General features: G+C 38.6%; 2 protein-coding genes across 2 annotated transcripts in view; one reads left to right on the top strand and one right to left on the bottom strand.

The window, feature by feature from the left end:
- Positions 1-22: 22 nt before the first annotated feature.
- LOC134688203 (uncharacterized) lies at positions 23-15,505 on the top strand. Its single transcript, XM_063548674.1, has 2 exons — positions 23-3,833; positions 15,480-15,505. The coding sequence occupies exons 1-2, from the start codon at positions 23-25 to the stop codon at positions 15,503-15,505; spliced, it is 3,837 nt and encodes a 1,278-aa protein (XP_063404744.1).
- Positions 14,782-21,647, bottom strand: part of LOC134688606 (uncharacterized) — a 24,294-nt gene continuing 17,428 nt past the window's right edge. The window contains exon 4 of the mRNA XM_063549434.1: positions 14,782-17,674. Coding sequence (XP_063405504.1) covers positions 16,446-17,674 — 1,229 coding nt within the window. The 3' untranslated portion in view covers positions 14,782-16,445. The remainder of the gene's footprint in view (positions 17,675-21,647) is intronic.

Below are 21,647 nucleotides of genomic sequence, written 5' to 3'. Positions count from 1 at the left end.
CCTGAGAATGTTTTATGACAAAATGGAGAGTTTAGTTAGAGGACTTGAATCGCTTGGACAGACACAGGACTCATACGGTAATTTATTAGTACCGATTATAATCAGCAAACTGCCCGGAGAAATCAGAAAGCAACTCGCGCGGGAGCATGGTACGACAAATTGGTTACTACGAGATCTTAGAAAAAGTATACTTAAGGAAATACAAATTATGGAAGCCGGACAAGTTTCACAGACGGAAACTGATATTTCGACTTCAACCTTTTTCGCCGGTGCTAAATCACAAAGAAAACACAACGCAAGTACTAGAAATGCAAATCACCATTTAACAGCTAAGCCGTGCATTTTCTGCAAAGATATTCATTCGCCTGCCAATTGCCCGAAAATACGCGATTTAGAAAAACGCCTCGCTATCGTTAAACAAAACCATTTATGTTTCAACTGCCTCGGTAAACATCACATAAAGGAATGCAAATCAAAAGGCTCATGTCGTAACTGCAGTAAAAGACACCACACTAGTTTATGTAGCGAAGTTAAACACACCGCAGACCCCGAAAAGAGAAGTAACGCTGACACTAGAAATTCTTTAAACAGTTGTAATAAGAACGAAACTACGCCATCTACATCAACTATAGTAAATCTTGTGAAGGACACCGAGATACAAGAAGATTCCACGATTTTACACTCGTCAGCACAATTTCACTCAAATGTATTGTTGAAAACTGCCGTGGCCCCCGTTTGGTCAGATCGTCATTGCACTGATACTAATATTTTGTTTGATGAAGGCGCTCAAAGATCTTTTGTAACGGAGAGTCTTGCGCGTAAATTGAATCTACAGAGAGAAGGAGCCGACAATATTCAACTCTCATCATTCGGAGAAACCAACGCAAATGCTAGGCGACTTGATAAAGCCACAGTTTATGTTGAAACTGAAACTGGACATAAAATCCCAATACAGGTTTTAATCGTTCCCATGATAGCTACGCCGTTACAGAACCACATTCGTTACATTGACAGGAACAATAACTATTTGAAAGGACTAAAGCTCGCACATCCTGTTACGCAACAAGATACTTTTGAAATTTCGTTATTAATTGGAGCCGATTTTTATTGGGAAATAATTGAAGATAAAGTTGTACGCGGAAACGGACCTATCGCAGTCAAATCGAAACTAGGATACTTACTTTCAGGACCGTTACACTCAGGAAAATCTCAGTACTCAACAGCATCTAGTATTTTCAATGTGCTTATTTCACGTAAAACTGAGGAACACGACTTAGAAGCGTTTTGGAAGCTCGAAGCTATAGGAATTGAATCTCCGGAAGTACACGAAAAAGAGAATGATTACATACGAAATTACCAAGAATCTTCAATTGAGTTTCGAGACCACAAATATTACGCAAAGTTACCCTGGAAAACTGACCACGAGGAGTTACCATTAAACTATGCTGTAACAAAGAAAAGAACAGAAAGCGTAATAAAAAGACTGCGCCAAGAACCAAGTATGTTAAAGAAGTACAGCGATATCATAACGGATCAAGAAAACCGCGGATTCATTGAAAGAGTATATGAAACTGAACCGATTTCGAACAAAATTCACTACATTCCACATCATCCAGTAAAAAAGGACTCAAGCACGACGCCAATAAGAATAGTGTACGATTGTAGTTGTCGGATTTCATCAAACCATCCCAGTTTGAATGACTGTCTCATGAACACTCCGCCGATACTTAATGATTTAACGAAGATTTTAATTCGATTTCGACTCAACCGTTATGCCATATCAACGGACATTGAAAAAGCCTTTTTACATGTTGGACTACACGAAGACGACAGGGATGTCACACGTTTTCTATGGCTAAGCAATCCATCAGATCCTGATAGCCATTTGATTGAATACAGATTTAAAGCTGTACTATTTGGAGCAACTTGCTCACCTTTCATTCTAAATGCCACGTTATTAAAACATTTACAGCAAACCAACAATACAACAACGAAATTATTAGAAAGGGACCTGTATGTTGACAACATATTGTCTAGCTTAAATACAGAAGATGACGCCATTGTTTATTTCAAAGAAGCTCGTACATTAATGAACAAAGCCGGTTTTAATCTGAGATCTTGGACTTCAAACAGCGAAAAGGTTCGTACATTAGCAGCAACAGAAAACGTACTCGATACAGATGAAGAAACAAAGATTTTAGGAATGCGATGGAACAGCGTAACCGATGAACTGTTTTACCCAAAACGAGAAATTCTTAATTCTTCACAAATAGTAACTAAGCGTGAAATTTTGAAACATTCGTCACGAATTTATGACCCTCTCGGACTATTAAGTCCAGTCACAATTAGAAATAAAATACTTTTACAAGACATATGGAAAAGAGGATTTGACTGGGACCAAAAAGTTGATGAAGACATACGTATTTCATGGATGGATCTTGCCAAAGACGTAGAACAAGTAACACATGAGGTATTTAATAGATACTTATTTTCTAAAACTAGTTGTAACTCAACAGGAAATAATTTACATGTATTTGTTGATGCTAGTACAAAGGCGTATGGTGCAGTAGCATACTTGTGTAACGGAAGTGATAGTACACTCGTGATGGCAAAGTCAAGAGTAGCCCCGCTTAAAGAACTTACGTTACCGCAACTTGAATTAATGGCCGCCGTTATTGGGGCACGTTTAGTAAATCACCTTAAATCAACATTAGAATGTTCAAGCATAACTCTATGGTCCGACAGCCAGATAGTCCTACATTGGTTAAAATCAACAAAAACGTTAAAACGTTTTATTACAAATCGAGTGAACGAGATAAATGATTTGACGTATTCTCATATGTGGAAATATTGCCCAACTGACTGTAATCCAGCCGATTTGTTAACCCGTGGTATAACAAGCGAGAGGTATAAGGAAAGTACATTATGGAAAACAGGACCCAGTTGGCTTACGGACACTTCTAAATTTCCAAATACCACAATTGTAAGCGACGCCTCATTATCTGTTTTAATCAATGACCAAGAAAACAGTCAAGCGACAAGAGACATTTCAACTGATAAAAATGAAAATCAACCAGGACTTCACGTTATTATGGAGATAAACCGATATGGATCGTATAAGAGACTGTTACGTATAACTGCTTATGTACAACGTTTCGTTAGTAAGTGTCGTAAGCAATGCAATTCAATACAAACAGGACAATTGAAACCACCAGAAATACAGAAATCCGCGGAATTATGGATAAAGCACTGTCAGGAGACGAGTTTTCCACAAGAATATAAGGCGCTGAAATCGAAAACGACAACAAATTTACCTAGAATAAGACAACTACGTTTATTCTTAGACGACAACAATCTTATGAGATGTCAAGGACGAATACACAACGCACCAATATCGGAATTCGCAAAATTCCCGTATATACTACCATCAAATCACGCATTGGCTGAACTCATCATAATGGACGCGCATAGACAAGTTTTACATTCAGGCTGTAATATGACAATAACTCACATAAGACAGACATTTTGGATACCTGCAATTCGACAAGTTATTAGAAAAATGCTGAGAAGATGTGTTACATGCCGTAAAATAATAGGAAAGCCATATTCAGCACCCGACCCTCCTCCATTACAGAAGATAAGACTACAAGAAGCGCCACCGTTTACGGCTACAGGAATAGATTTTACAGGAGCACTACATATAAGACAAACAGACAATTTTTTTGAGGCCCCGAGAATGTCGAGAAGACCGCGGGACCGGCAACGTATCGGAAGTCACATTGTATCTAAGGGCGACGTCACACGGCGACGTCTCCTTATATTCTTAGTAACTAGTAAACGTCAAACTACAAAGCTGTTGTGTATTTTATCAGAGTTATATTATAAGATATCGTCCCCACAACTATGCAATCCCCTATTCAAATGCTACACCCTTAGTATTGCTCCAAAGGACTATGAAATCCCTTCTTCAAATGCTTCACCCTTAGTATTGCTCCGAAGGACTATACAATCCCCTCTTCAAATGCTTCACCCTAAGTATTGCTCCAAAGGACTATGCAAACCCCTCTTCAAATGCTACACCCTTAGTATTGCTCCAAAGGACTATGCAATCCCCTCTCAAATGCTACACCCTTAGTTTTGCTCCAAAGGACTATGCAATACCTTCTTCAAATGCTACACCCTTAGTATTGCTCCAAAGGACTATGCAATCCCCTCTTCATGTTGTTCACCCTTAGTATTGCTCCAAAGGACTATGCAATCCCCTCTTCAAATGCTTCACCTTTAGTATTGCTCCAAAGGACTATGCAATCCCCTATTCAAATGCTACACCCTTAGTATTGCTCCAAAGGACTATGCAATCCCCTATTCAAATGCTACACCCTTAGTATTGCTCCAAAGGACTATACAATCCCCTATTCAAATGCTACACCCTTAGTATTGCTCCAAAGGACTATACAATCCCCTCTTCAAATGCTACACCCTTAGTATTGCTCCAAAGGACTATGCAATCCCCTCTTCAAATGCTTCACCCTTAGTTTTGCTCCAAAGGACTATGCAATCCCTTCTTCAAATGCTACACCCTTAGTATTGCTCCAAAGGACTATGCAATCCCCTCTTCAAATCTTCACCCTTAGTATTGCTCCAAAGGACTATGCAATCCTTTCTTGAAATGCTACACCCTAAGTATTGCTCCAAAGGACTATGCAATCCCCTCTTCAAATGCTACACCCTTAGTATTGCTCCAAAGGACTATGCAATCCCCTCTTCAAATACTTCACCCTTAGTATTGCTCCAAAGGACTATGCAATCCCCTCTTCAAATACTTCACCCTTAGTATTGCCCCAAAGGACTATGCAATCCCCTCTTCAAATGCTACACCCTTAGTATTGCTCCAAAGGACTATGCAATCCCCTCTTCAAATGCTACACCCTTAGTATTGTCCCAAAGGACTATGCCATCCCCTTTTCAAATGCTACACCCTTAGTATTGCTCCAAAGGACTATGCAATCCCCTCTTCAAATGCTACACTCTTAGTACTGCTCCAAAGGACTATACAATCCCCTCTTCAAATGCTACACCCTTAGTATTGCTCCAAAGGACTATGCAATTCCCTCTTCAAATGCTACACCCTTAGTATTGCTCCAAAGGAATATGCAATCCCCTCTTCAAATGCTACACCCTTAGTATTGCTCCAAAGGACAATGCAATTCCCTCTTCAAATGCTACACCCTTAGTATTGCTCCAAAGGAATATGCAATCCCCTCTTCAAATGCTACACCCTTAGTATTGCTCCAAAGGACTATGCAATCCCCTCTTCAAATGCTACACCCTTAGTATTACTCCAAAGGAATATGCAATCCCCTCTTCAAATGCTACACCATTAGTATTGTTCCAAAGGACTATGCTATCCCCTCTTCATGTTCTTCACCCTTAGTATTGCTCCAAAGGACTATGCAATCCCCTCTTCAAATGCTACACCCTTAGTATTGCTCCAAAGGACTATACAATCCCCTCTTCAAATGCTACACCCTTAGTATTGCTCCAAAGGACTATGCAATCCCCTCTTCAAATGCTTCACCCTTAGTATTGCTCCAAAGGACTATACAATCCCTTCTGCAAATGCTACACCCTTAGTATTGCTCCAAAGGACTATGCTATCCCCTCTTCATGTTCCTCACCCTGAGTATTGCTCCAAAGGACTATACAATCCCCTCTTCAAATGCTACACCCTTAGTATTGCTCCAAAGGACTATGCTATCCCCTCTTCATGTTCTTCACCCTTAGTATTGCTCCAAACGACTATACAATCCCCTCTTTAAATGCTTCACCCTTAGTATTGCCCCAAAGGACTATGCAATCCCCTATTCAAATGCTACACCCTTAGTATTGCTCCAAAGGACTATGAAATCCCTTCTTCAAATGCTTCACCCTTAGTATTGCTCCGAAGGACTATACAATCCCCTCTTCAAATGCTTCACCCTAAGTATTGCTCCAAAGGACTATGCAAACCCCTCTTCAAATGCTACACCCTTAGTATTGCTCCAAAGGACAATGCAATCCCCTCTCAAATGCTACACCCTTAGTTTTGCTCCAAAGGACTATGCAATACCTTCTTCAAATGCTACACCCTTAGTATTGCTCCAAAGGACTATGCAATCCCCTCTTCATGTTGTTCACCCTTAGTATTGCTCCAAAGGACTATGCAATCCCCTCTTCAAATGCTTCACCCTTAGTATTGCTCCAAAGGACTATGCAATCCCCTATTCAAATGCTACACCCTTAGTATTGCTCCAAAGGACTATGCAATCCCCTATTCAAATGCTACACCCTTAGTATTGCTCCAAAGGACTATACAATCCCCTATTCAAATGCTACACCCTTAGTATTGCTCCAAAGGACTATACAATCCCCTCTTCAAATGCTACACCCTTAGTATTGCTCCAAAGGACTATGCAATCCCCTCTTCAAATGCTTCACCCTTAGTTTTGCTCCAAAGGACTATGCAATCCCTTCTTCAAATGCTACACCCTTAGTATTGCTCCAAAGGACTATGCAATCCCCTCTTCAAATCTTCACCCTTAGTATTGCTCCAAAGGACTATGCAATCCTTTCTTGAAATGCTACACCCTAAGTATTGCTCCAAAGGACTATGCAATCCCCTCTTCAAATGCTACACCCTTAGTATTGCTCCAAAGGACTATGCAATCCCCTCTTCAAATACTTCACCCTTAGTATTGCTCCAAAGGACTATGCAATCCCCTCTTCAAATACTTCACCCTTAGTATTGCCCCAAAGGACTATGCAATCCCCTCTTCAAATGCTACACCCTTAGTATTGCTCCAAAGGACTATGCAATCCCCTCTTCAAATGCTACACCCTTAGTATTGTCCAAAAGGACTATGCCATCCCCTTTTCAAATGCTACACCCTTAGTATTGCTCCAAAGGACTATGCAATCCCCTCTTCAAATGCTACACCCTTAGTACTGCTCCAAAGGACTATACAATCCCCTCTTCAAATGCTACACCCTTAGTATTGCTCCAAAGGACTATGCAATTCCCTCTTCAAATGCTACACCCTTAGTATTGCTCCAAAGGAATATGCAATCCCCTCTTCAAATGCTACACCCTTAGTATTGCTCCAAAGGACTATGCAATCCCCTCTTCAAATGCTACACCCTTAGTATTGCTCCAAAGGACTATGCAATCCCCTCTTCAAATGCTACACCCTTAGTATTACTCCAAAGGAATATGCAATCCCCTCTTCAAATGCTACACCATTAGTATTGTTCCAAAGGACTATGCTATCCCCTCTTCATGTTCTTCACCCTTAGTATTGCTCCAAAGGACTATGCAATCCCCTCTTCAAATGCTACACCCTTAGTATTGCTCCAAAGGACTATACAATCCCCTCTTCAAATGCTACACCCTTAGTATTGCTCCAAAGGACTATGCAATCCCCTCTTCAAATGCTTCACCCTTAGTATTGCTCCAAAGGACTATACAATCCCTTCTTCAAATGCTACACCCTTAGTATTGCTCCAAAGGACTATGCTATCCCCTCTTCATGTTCCTCACCCTGAGTATTGCTCCAAAGGACTATACAATCCCCTCTTCAAATGCTACACCCTTAGTATTGCTCCAAAGGACTATGCTATCCCCTCTTCATGTTCTTCACCCTTAGTATTGCTCCAAACGACTATACAATCCCCTCTTTAAATGCTTCACCCTTAGTATTGCCCCAAAGGACTATGCAATCCCCTATTCAAATGCTACACCCTTAGTATTGCTCCAAAGGACTATGAAATCCCTTCTTCAAATGCTTCACCCTTAGTATTGCTCCGAAGGACTATACAATCCCCTCTTCAAATGCTACACCCTAAGTATTGCTCCAAAGGACTATGCAATCCCTTCTTCAAATGCTACACCCTTAGTATTGCTCCAAAGGACTATGCAAACCCCTCTTCAAATGCTACACCCTTAGTATTGCTCCAAAGGACTATGCAATCCCCTCTCAAATGCTACACCCTTAGTTTTGCTCCAAAGGACTATGCAATACCTTCTTCAAATGCTACACCCTTAATATTGCTCCAAAGGACTATGCAATCCCCTCTTCAAATGATATACCCTTAGTATTGCTCCAAAGGTCTATACAATCCCCTCTTCAAATGATATACCCTTAGTATTGCTCCAAAGGACTATGCAATCCCCTATTCAAATGCTACACCCTTAGTTTTGCTCCAAAGGACTATGCAATACCTTCTTCAAATGCTACACCCTTAATATTGCTCCAAAGGACTATGCAATCCCCTCTTCATGTTGTTCACCCTTAGTATTGCTCCAAAGGACTATGCAATCCCCTCTTCAAATGCTTCACCTTTAGTATTGCTCCAAAGGACTATGCAATCCCCTATTCAAATGCTACACCCTTAGTATTGCTCCAAAGGACTATGCAATCCCCTATTCAAATGCTACACCCTTAGTATTGCTCCAAAGGACTATACAATCCCCTATTCAAATGCTACACCCTTAGTATTGCTCCAAAGGACTATACAATCCCCTCTTCAAATGCTACACCCTTAGTATTGCTCCAAAGGACTATGCAATCCCCTCTTCAAATGCTACACCCTTAGTATTGCTCCAAAGGACTATACAATCCCCTATTCAAATGCTACACCCTTAGTATTGCTCCAAAGGACTATGCAATCCCCTCTTCAAATCTCCACCCTTAGTATTGCTCCAAAGGACTATGCAATCCTTTCTTGAAATGCTACACCCTAAGTATTGCTCCAAAGGACTATGCAATCCCCTCTTCAAATGCTACACCCTTAGTATTGATCCAAAGGACTATGCAATCCCCTCTTCAAATACTTCAACCTTAGTATTGCTCCAAAGGACTATGCAATCCCCTCTTCAAATACTTCACCCTTAGTATTGCCCCAAAGGACTATGCAATCCCCTCTTCATATGCTACACCCTTAGTATTGCTCCAAAGGACTATGCAATCCCCTCTTCAAATGCTACACCCTTAGTATTGTCCCAAAGGACTATGCCATCCCCTTTTCAAATGCTACACCCTTAGTATTGCTCCAAAGGACTATGCAATCCCCTCTTCAAATGCTACACCCTTAGTACTGCTCCAAAGGACTATACAATCCCCTCTTCAAATGCTACACCCTTAGTATTGCTCCAAAGGACTATGCAATTCCCTCTTCAAATGCTACACCCTTAGTATTGCTCCAAAGGAATATGCAATCCCCTCTTCAAATGCTACACCCTTAGTATTGCTCCAAAGGACTATGCTATCCCCTCTTCATGTTCTTCACCCTTAGTATTGCTCCAAACGACTATACAATCCCCTCTTTAAATGCTTCACCCTTAGTATTGCCCCAAAGGACTATACAATCCCCTCTTCAAATGCTACACCCTTAGTATTGCTCCAAAGGACTATGCTATCCCCTCTTCATGTTCTTCACCCTTAGTATTGCTCCAAAGGACTATGCAATCCCCTCTTCAAATGCTACACCCTTAGTATTGCTCCAAAGGACTATACAATCCCCTCTTCAAATGCTACACCCTTAGTATTGCTCCAAAGGACTATACAATCCCCTCTTCAAATGCTTCACCCTTAGTATTGCTCCAAAGGACTATACAATCCCTTCTATCAATGCTACACCCTTAGTATTTCTCCAAAGGACTATGCTATCCCCTCTTCATGTTCTTCACCCTTAGTATTGCTCCAAAGGACTATACAATCCCTTCTTCATATTCCTCACCCTTAGTATTGCTCCAAAGGACTATACAATCCCCTCTTCAAATGCTACACCCTTAGTATTGCTCCAAAGGACTATGCTATTCCCTCTTCATGTTCTTCACCCTTAGTATTGCTCCAAAGGACTATACAATCCCCTCTTTAAATGCTTCACCCTTAGTATTGCTCCAAAGGACTATACGATCCCCTCTTCAAATGCTACACCCTTAGTATTGCTCCAAAGGACTATGCAATCCCCTCTTCAAATGCTACACCCTTAGTATTGCTCCAAAGGACTATACAATCCCCTCTTCAAATGCTACACCCTTAGTATTGCTCCAAAGGACTATACAATCCCCTCTTCAAATGCTACACCCTTAGTATTGCTCCAAAGGACTATACAATCCCTTCTTCAAATGCTACACCCTTAGTATTGCTCCAAAGGACTATACAATCCCCTCTTCAAATGCTACACCCTTAGTATTGCTCCAAAGGACTATGCTATCCCCTCTTCGTGTTCTTCACCCTTAGTATTGCTCCAAAGGACTATACAATCCCCTCTTCAAATGATATACCCTTAGTATTGCTCCAAAGGACTATGCAATCCCCTCTTCAAATGCTACACCCTTAGTATTGCTCCAAAGGACTATACAATCCCCTCTTCGTGTTCTTCACCCTTAGTATTGCTCCAAAGGACTATACAATCCCCTCTTCAAATGATATACCCTTAGTATTGCTCCAAAGGACTATGCAATCCCCTATTCTTAGTATTGCTCCAAAGGACTATGCAATCCACTATTCAAATGTTTCACCCTTAGTATTGCTCCAAAGGATTATGCAATCCCCTCTTCAAATGCTACACCCTTAGTATTGCTCCAAAGGACTATGCAATCCCCTCTTCAAATGATACACCCTTAGTATTGCTCCAAAGGACTATACAATCCCCTATTCAAATGCTACACCCTTAGTATTGCTCCAAAGGACTATACAATCCCCTCTTCAAATGCTACACCCTTAGTATTGCTCCAAAGGACTATACAATCCCCTCTTCAAATGCTACACCCTTAGTATTGCTCCAAAGGACTATACAATCCCCTCTTCAAATGCTACACCCTTAGTATTGCTCCAAAGGACTATGCAATCCCCTCTTCAAATGCTACACCCTTAGTATTACTCCAAAGGACTATGCAATCCCTTCTTCAAATGCTACATTCTTAGTATTGCTCCAAAGGACTATACAATCCCCTCTTCAAATGCTTCACCCTTAGTATTGCTCCAAAGGACTATGCAATCCCCTCTTCAAATGCTTCACCCTTAGTATTGCTCCAAAGGACTATGCAATCCCCTCTTCAAATGCTTCACCCTTAGTATTGCTCCAAAGGACTATACAATCCCCTCTTCAAATGTACACCCTTAGTATTGCTCCAAAGGACTATGCAATCCCCTCTTCAAATGCTACACCCTTAGTATTGCTCCAAAGGACTATACAATCCCCACTTCAAATGCTACACCCTTAGTATTGCTCCAAAGGACTATGCTATCCCCTCTTCATGTTCTTCACCCTTAGTATTACTCCAAAGGAATATGCAATCCCCTCTTCAAATGCTACACCCTTAGTATTGCTCCAAAGGACTATACAATCCCCTCTTCAAATGCTACACCCTTAGTATTGCTCCAAAGGACTATGCTATCCCCTCTTCATGTTCTTCACCCTTAGTATTGCTCCAAAGGACTATGCAATCCCCTCTTCAAATGCTACACCCTTAGTATTGCTCCAAAGGACTATACAATCCCCTCTTCAAATGCTACACCCTTAGTATTGCTCCAATGGACTATATAATCCCCTCTTCAAAGCTTCACCCTTAGTATTGCTCCAAAGGACTTTACAATCCCTTCTTCAAATGCTACACCCTTGGTATTTCTCCAAAGGACTATGATATCCCCTCTTCATGTTCTTCACCCTTAGTATTGCTCCAAAGGACTATACAATCCCTTCTTCATATTCCTTACCCTTAGTATTGCTCCAAAGGACTATACAATCCCCTCTTCAAATGCTACACCCTTAGTATTGCTCCAAAGGACTATGCTATTCCCTCTTCATGTTCTTCACCCTTAGTATTGCTCCAAAGGACTATACAATCCCCTCTTTAAATGCTTCACCCTTAGTATTGCTCCAAAGGACTATACAATCCCCTCTTCAAATGCTACACCCTTAGTATTGCTCCAAAGGACTATGCTATCCCCTCTTCGTGTTCTTTACCCTTAGTATTGCTCCAAAGGACTTTACAATCCCCTCTTCAAATGATATACCCTTAGTATTGCTCCAAAGGACTATGCAATCCCCTATTCAAATGATTCACCCTTAGTATTGCTCCAAAGGACTATGCAATCCACTATTCAAATGTTTCACCCTTAGTATTGCTCCAAAGGATTATGCAATCCCCTCTTCAAATGTTTCACCCTTAGTATTGCTCCAAAGGACTATGCAATCCCCTCTTCAAATGATACACCCTTAGTATTGCTCCAAAGGACTATACAATCCCCTCTTCAAATGCTACACCCTTAGTATTGCTCCAAAGGACTATGCAATCCCCTATTCAAATGCTACACCCTTAGTATTGCTCCAAAGGACTATACAATCCCCTCTTCAAATGCTACACCCTTAGTATTGCTCCAAAGGACTATGCAATCCCCTCTTCATGTTCTTCACCCTTAGTATTGCTCCAAAGGACTATGCAATCCCCTCTTCATGTTCTTCACCCTTAGTATTGCTCCAAAGGACTATGCAATCCCCTCTTCCAATGCTACACCCTTAGTATTGCTTCAAAGGACTATGCAATCCCCTCTTCAAATGCTACACCCTTAGTATTGCTCCAAAGGACTATGCAATCCCCTCTTCAAATGCTACACCCTTAGTATTGCTCCAAAGGACTATGCAATCCCTTCTTCAAATGCTACACCCTTAGTATTGCCCCAAAGGACTATGCAATCCCCTCTTCAAATGCTACACCCTTAGTATTGCTCCAAAGGACTATGCAATCCCCTCTTCAAATGCTACACCCTTAGTATTGCTCCAAAGGACTATGCAATCCCCTCTTCAAATGCTTCACCCTTAGTATTGCCCCAAAGGACTATGCAATCCCCTCTTGAAATGCTACACCCTTAGTATTGCTCCAAAGGACTATGCAATCCCCTCTTCAAATGCTACACCCTTAGTATTGCTCCAAAGGACTATGCAATCCCCTCTTCAAATGCTACACCCTTAGTATTGCTCCAAAGGACTATGCAATCCCTTCTTCAAATGCTACACCCTTAGTATTGCTCCAAAGGACTATGCATTCCCCTCTTCAAATGCTACACCCTTAGTATTGCTCCAAAGGACTATGCAATCCCTTCTTCAAATGCTACACCCTTAGTATTGCTCCAAAGGACTATGCAATCCCCTCTTCAAATGCTTCACCCTTAGTATTGCTCCAAAGGACTATGCAATCCCCTCTTCAAATGCTACACCCTTAGTATTGCTCCAAAGGACTATGCAATCCCTTCTTCAAATGCTACACCCTTAGTATTGCTCCAAAGGACTATGCAATCCCCTCTTCAAATGCTTCACCCTTAGTATTGCTCCAAAGGACTATGCAATCCCCTCTTCAAATGCTACACCCTTAGTATTGCTCCAAAGGACTATGCAATCCCTTCTTCAAATGCTACACCCTTAGTATTGCTCCAAAGGACTATGCAATCCCCTCTTCAAATATAGGTCATGTCTTTCTATACAAGCAGCTTGTCCTGTTACCAGAATGGCAATAACTGACAAATATAAAGACCATTTTAACCCCGCCACAATATTTATGTATGTGCCTGTCCCAAGTCAGGAGCCTGTAATTGAGTGGTTGTTGTTTCTTTTATGTGTTACTTTTTTTTTTATTGTTCATTTTTGTCGAGCCTTCGACTTTAGTCGAAAAAGCGAGACTAAGTGATCCTACATTCCGTCGTCGTCGGCGGCGTCCACAAATATTCACTCTGTGGTTAAAGTTTTTGAAAATTTAATAACTTTCTTAAACTATACTGGATTTCTACCAAACTTGGACAGAAGCTTTTTTATGATCATAAGATAGTATCCAGAAGTAAATTTTTCAAAAATAAAATTCCATTTTTTCTGTTTTTTACTTATAAATGGACTTAGTTTTTCTGCGTGGAACATTACATTCACTCTGTGGTTAAAGTTTTTAAAATTTGAATATCTTTCTTAAACTATACTGGAGTTCTACCAAACTTGGACAGAAGCTTGTTTATGATCATAAGATAGTATCCAGAAGTAAAGTTTGCAAAAATAAAATTCCTTTTTTTCTGTTTTTTGCTTATAAATGGACTTAGTTTTTTCTGCGGGGAAACATAACATTCACTCTGTGGTTAAAGTTTTTTAAATTTTAATAACTTTCTTTAACTATCATGGGTTTGTACCAAACTTGGACAGAAGCTTGTTTATGATCATAAGATAGTATCCAGAAGTAAATTTTGTAAAAAAATAAATCCAGTTAACATAAAATACAGTCTGCACTTTAAGTTTTTAAAACATTTATTCGATTCATAAACTATCCTGAAATGTATACCAAACTTGGACAGATGCATCTTACAATCAAAAGATAGTATCAGTAGGAATATTTTTATTGATTGTTTTCCTCATTTTTGTTGAGCCTGGGAGTTACAGCAAAAGCAGGCGAGACACTGGGTTCCGCGGAACCCTTACGATTTTTTTATATAAATAAGGCCGTTGGTTTTCTCGTTTGAATTGTTTTACATTGTCTTATCAGGGCCTTTTATAGCTGACTATGCGGTATGGGCTTTGCTCATTGTTGAAGGGTGTACAGTGACCTATAGTTGTTAATGTTTGTGTCATTTTGGTCTTTTGTGGATAGTTGTCTCGTTGGCAATCATACCACATCATCTTTTTTATACTTATTATTAATGATATAAACAAGGAACAGGCTTATGGGGACCTTTACTATTAACCAAATAAACAAAGAACAGAAGAGAAGATAATTCCATTTATTAGAACTCTAAATTTCATGTGGTTCTCCAAATTTTTGTAAAAATATATATAACAACAGTAACTATTTAATGATACAGACTATAGAACACAAAACCCTTGCAACCCAGATATACACATTTTTTTTTTTTAATAAAGTCATAATATTTTATAGTGACAAAATTATTTTTTTTCTTTCAGAACTTGAGTAAATATGATTTTTTTTTGGTATTGGAATATTTAACTTAATTAAAACATGTACTACATTTGTGGAATCAATTCATTTTGATAATTGTATTCAAGTTAAACTGGTGTATGTGATGGAATATTACAGTGTGTTTTAAACAATTAATTTACAAATTTTATTATAAACAAAAAGTCATGTCATTGGTCATATAATTGAAGTTTTCCCATCGGTTTCATTACTCTGATTTCTGTGAAGTCTACTAGACATTTTATACAGACAATGATAAATACTCAATAACATCTCTTCTAGCAAAACAAACACCAAGACACAGGTTCTATATATATATACATGTATATTTTGTTCTATATTTATAAACTATCCATGGTTTTTCAAAGCAGAACTGAGCATGTTTCTCAGCAAAAATTGTCATCAGTGACCTCCAGGAGTTGAAATGAAGGAGAGAAACATCCTCAAGTTTGACAGAACATTGATAATCCTTTTATTGCTGTTTTCCTAGGCAACATCAATGACATGGGCTCATGACATTTTGTATCCTCTTATTACTAAAGAGATCTAGACCAAAATTAGAGAAAATAGCAATAACATATTTTTTTTAATATATTTTATATGCCTAAATGACATGAATTATCACAATTAATTTGAATACATTTGACAAACAAATAATTAAAGGTTTAACCTCTCTATTAAGAGATAACAGTCATTATGACTTATATTTGTCACAATCAATAATCTGATTATATATTTGATGGTTGCACTCTCAGCAAAGTCACTCAATATTCAAACCATCAAGAAGAAATTACATTATAATACATTATAGCTTTAACCATTTGATTGCATAATGATATAAATGGTTCCAAACTATAGACACAGCAATTGTTCATTCTTATTTGTCATGCACATTTACTACCTAAAAATTACTTATATATATTAGGAATAAGTATTAACACCTATATTTTGACAGTGATAAATATTCCCACCAGTCAGTACAACTCAGTCTAATTGCATCAGTGACATAGTCTGAATACTGATATTTGACTAACATTTAATTTTCATTCAAAACCAAACCACAAAAACACTCTCTCAAATGCAAATGAAATGAAATTAAAAAAAACATGTAACAAATTTTCTTAAAGTTCAGATTTCAAATTTTCAAAAAGAGTTTTTATAAATAAAGAAATTCCCTTGTTCGTATGTTGACATTCAAATGTCTCCAACTAACCCTAAGCAATACTGGCCACTAATATTTGTTTTTTAATTGAAAGCTTTTAATTTGAATGTCAATCAATTAATAACTTTGAAATCACAATAAATTATACATAAGTACATAAATGTATAGCAGTTGTAGTAACACAATCGTTTGAACTTCCAGCAGTAAATCTACTGCCACAGTCTACTGAACTTCTCCCAATTAATCTACTGCCACAGTCTACTGAACTTCTCCCAATTAATCTACTGCCACAGTCTACTGAACTTCCCCTTGATTGTCTCCCACATTGAAGTCTACCCAGTCTAAGGCAATGGGTGCTGACAACATGGTGTCTGTCATGGCGAACGCCTGACAGAGAGCTAAGGACTGAGGGGATACCTCCCTACATAAGTCGGCAGCTCTTTCACTCACTTTACCGCCAGCCTCTATTGACATTGTCTTAGATATAACAAACCATGACAGGTCTTTCTCAACTGCATCTACTAGATATAAATCATACAATGTGCTCAGAACTGGCTTCAAGGAAGAGTCTGCCTGCTCAATTACTGCTGCAAATCTCTCGCTGATTAATCTCTCACCAAAACTTTTAGCAGCTGCTTGAACAAGGTCACTTTCTTGATACATCCAAGTGTCAAACAGTTTCTCTTTCCCTGCAGCTTGCATTTTCTTGCCCAGACTGATGAACAATGAGTTTTCACGTTTCAGAAGAAGTTGGTGTAAGTAGCTGGTGCTAGATAGATCTTCTGATTGACTTTTATCCACTTTGTGTGGCCTGAACACACCAAGTCTCTCTTTAGCCACCTTCTGCATCAGTACACTATTGTCCCCCTCAGCTGTCATGGCAGCGTGGGCCAGACCAATGAATGGACCAAACCTATTACAGGACAGGTAACCTTGACCACCACATCTCTCTCGGGCTGTAGATGCACACTCCTCTACATGCCATGAAGCCAGAGGTTTAATCACACAACACATTGTAACTGCTTCTGCATGTTCAGACCCATCTTCTTTCTGGAAAGCCCAGCGATCTTTTACATAGTCTAGACCAAAGTTCATAGCATAAGTACGAGCTAACAGTGGGAGCAATGCACGTTGCTGAAGTTGATACAGGAGAATAGGTGTATCAGATTTACCAGTCTTACCCACAGTTAACCTGGAGGCAGCATATCTTAAGGCAATAGCCATGGAAGCTTTGGCCACTCCCATGGACATACTTGCAATACAAATACGTCCCGACAACAGCTGATCAGCCACTGTCAGGAATCGAGCACGCTCACTCTTAATGCTACTACTGAAGTTCCCTTCTTCATCAATATCAGAGTACTTATTTAGAAGGTTCTCTTTTGGGACACGTACATTGTCAAAGAATAGTTTGGCATTGTCTACACCGTTCAATCCCATTTTATATCCCATATCCTCCACTCTGACTCCTGGCATCACTTTGAGATCATCATCTCTGATTCTCACCAATACACCATGGATACCTGAAATAATATGGTTATTGTTTGAGTTTTGAGTTTAAGTGACAGAATACAATATAATAATCTTTTCATGAAGTTATTCCAGAATACAACTAGAAAACTGACATGTCAACAAGGGCCTTACTAGAATTTGATGTGTGGCATAAAAAACTAAAAAGTCCTATGTTGCTCACCTGGATCTACTATGCATACATGGCAAAAGTGTTTTTAAGTTTCTTTCATAGTGTTTTAAAAAAAAATTAAACAAGAGGCTGTCACATTGACAGCAAAGCAGTATCTGCATAAAAATAATATTTCCAAATACATTGTACCCCAACATGCTCAAACAGGATCAAGTAAAGAAATACAATTTGTAGGGTTCCAAAATGGTATGTTTAGTCACAGGACACAAATGACCTTCATTTGATATGTTTAGTCATAGGATACAAATGACCTTCATTTGATATGTTTAGTCACAGGATACAAATGACCTTCATTAGATATGTTTAGTCACAGGATACAAATGACCTTCATTTGATATGTTTAGTCATAGGATACAAATGACCTTCATTAGATATGTTTAGTCACAGGACACAAATGACCTTCATTTGATATGTTTAGTCATAGGATACAAATGACCTTCATTTGATATGTTTTAATCAAATGACCTTCATTTGATATGTTTAGTCACAGGATACAAATGACCTTCATTTGATATGTTTAAATCAAATGACCTTCATTTGATATGTTTAGTCACAGGATACAAAGATAATAAAGGATCTGCATCTGAAACTAAATTTTTTATAAATTCTCAAAAAAGTTTAGATACTCGGGTCTTGACATACATGACATATGACAATTGTTAGACCAGTTAATAATAGGATTTCAGTTGTATCATATCAGTTTGACATATGACAATTGTGAGACCAGTTAATTTTAGGATTTCAGTTGTACCATATCAGGCAAAGTCTATTACATATGACAATCGTGAGACCAGTTAATATTAGGATTTCAGTTGTACCATATCAAGCAAAGTCTATTACATATGACAATCGTTAGACCAGTTAATATTAGGATTTCAGTTTTCTGTTACATATATAATCTTCATGTTTAGAGTTAGTTATAAACAAACCTTGGTTAACTCCCTCCATCATCAATTGAGCAAAGACAATAATATGTTTAGCATGTACAGCCCCATTAGTGATCCAGTATTTCTGTTATAAACAAACCTTGGTTAACTCCCTCCATCATCAATTGAGCAAAGACAATAATATGTTTAGCATGTACAGCCCCATTAGTGATCCAGTATTTCTGTTATAAACAAACCTTGGTTAACTCTCTCCATCATCAATTGAGCAAAGACAATAATATGTTTAGCATGTACAGCCCCATTGGTGATCCAGTATTTCTGTTATAAACAAACCTTGGTTAACTCTCTCCATCATCAATTGAGCAAAGACAATAATATGTTTAGCATGTACAGCCCCATTAGTGATCCAGTATTTCTGTTATAAACAAACCTTGATTAACTCCCTCCATCATCAATTGAGCAAAGACAATAATATGTTTAGCATGTACAGCCCCATTAGTGATCCAGTATTTCTGTTATAAACAAACCTTGATTAACTCCCTCCATCATCAATTGAGCAAAGACAATAATATGTTTAGCATGTACAGCCCCATTAGTGATCCAGTATTTCTGTTATAAACAAACCTTGGTTAACTCCCTCCATCATCAATTGAGCAAAGACAATAATATGTTTAGCATGTACAGCCCCATTAGTGATCCAGTATTTCTGTTATAAACAAACCTTGGTTAACTCTCTCCATCATCAATTGAGCAAAGACAATAATATGTTTAGCATGTACAGCCCCATTAGTGATCCAGTATTTCTGTTATAAACAAACCTTGGTTAACTCCCTCCATCATCAATTGAGCAAAGACAATAATATGTTTAGCATGTACAGCCCCATTGGTGATCCAGTATTTCTGTTATAAACAAACCTTGGTTAACTCCCTCCATCATCAATTGAGCAAAGACAATAATATGTTTAGCATGTACAGCCCCATTGGTGATCCAGTATTTCTGTTATAAACAAACCTTGATTAACTCCCTCCATCATCAATTGAGCAAAGACAATAATATGTTTAGCATGTACAGCCCCATTAGTGATCCAGTATTTCTGTTATAAACAAACCTTGGTTAACTCCCTCCATCATCAACTGAGCAAAGACAATAATATGTTTAGCATGTACAGCCCCATTAGTGATCCAGTATTTCTGTTATAAACAAACCTTGATTAACTCCCTCCATCATCAATTGAGCAAAGACAATAATATGTTTAGCATGTACAGCCCCATTAGTGATCCAGTATTTCTGTTATAAACAAACCTTGGTTAACTCCCTCCATCATCAATTGAGCAAAGACAATAATATGTTTAGCATGTACAGCCCCATTAGTGATCCAGTACTTCTGTTATAAACAAACCTTGGTTAACACCCTCCATCATCAACTGAGCAAAGACAATAATATGTTTAGCATGTACAGCCCCATTAGTGATCCAGTATTTCTGTTATAAACAAACCTTGGTTAACTCCCTCCGTCATCAATTGAGCAAAGACAATAATATGTTTAGCATGTACAGCCCCATTAGTGATCCAGTATTTCTGTTATAAACAAACCTTGGTTAACTCCCTCCATCATCAATTGAGCAAAGACAATAATATGTTTAGCATGTACAGCCCCATTAGTGATCCAGTATTTCTGATATAAACAAACCTTGGTTAACTCCCTCCATCATCAATTGAGCAAAGACAATAATATGTTTAGCATGTACAGCCCCATTGGTGATCCAGTATTTCTGTTATAAACAAACCTTGGTTAACTCCCTCCATCATCAATTGAGCAAAGACAATAATATGTTTAGCATGTACAGCCCCATTAGTGATCCAGTATTTCTGTTATAAACAAACCTTGGTTAACTCTCTCCATCATCAATTGAGCAAAGACAATAATATGTTTAGCATGTACAGCCCCATTAGTGATCCAGTATTTCTGTTATAAACAAACCTTGGTTAACTCCCTCCATCATCAATTGAGCAAAGACAATAATATGTTTAGCATGTACAGCCCCATTAGTGATCCAGTATTTCTGTTATAAACAAACCTTGGTTAACTCCCTCCATCATCAATTGAGCAAAGACAATAATATGTTTAGCATGTACAGCCCCATTGGTGATCCAGTATTTCTGTTATAAACAAACCTTGGTTAACTCCCTCCATCATCAATTGAGCAAAGACAATAATATGTTTAGCATGTACAGCCCCATTAGTGATCCAGTATTTCTGTTATAAACAAACCTTGGTTAACTCTCTCCATCATCAATTGAGCAAAGACAATAATATGTTTAGCATGTACAGCCCCATTAGTGATCCAGTATTTCTGTTATAAACAAACCTTGGTTAACTCCCTCCATCATCAATTGAGCAAAGACAATAATATGTTTAGCATGTACAGCCCCATTAGTGATCCAGTATTTCTGTTATAAACAAACCTTGATTAACTCCCTCCATCATCAATTGAGCAAAGACAATAATATGTTTAGCATGTACAGCCCCATTGGTGATCCAGTATTTCTGTTATAAACAAACCTTGGTTAACTCCCTCCATCATCAATTGAGCAAAGACAATAATATGTTTAGCATGTACAGCCCCATTAGTGATCCAGTATTTCTGTTATAAACAAACCTTGGTTAACTCCCTCCATCATCAATTGAGCAAAGACAATAATATGTTTAGCATGTACAGCCCCATTAGTGATCCAGTATTTCTGTTATAAACAAACCTTGGTTAACTCCCTCCATCATCAATTGAGCAAAGACAATAATATGTTTAGCATGTACAGCCCCATTAGTGATCCAGTATTTCTGTTATAAACAAACCTTGGTTAACTCCCTCCATCATCAATTGAGCAAAGACAATAATATGTTTAGC

Source organism: Mytilus trossulus, chromosome 10 (genome assembly GCF_036588685.1).
Source record: "Mytilus trossulus isolate FHL-02 chromosome 10, PNRI_Mtr1.1.1.hap1, whole genome shotgun sequence".
NCBI lineage: Eukaryota > Metazoa > Mollusca > Bivalvia > Mytilida > Mytilidae > Mytilus > Mytilus trossulus.
The sequence above is the reverse complement of the archived record's forward strand: the minus strand, read 5'-3'. Positions and strand labels throughout refer to the sequence as shown.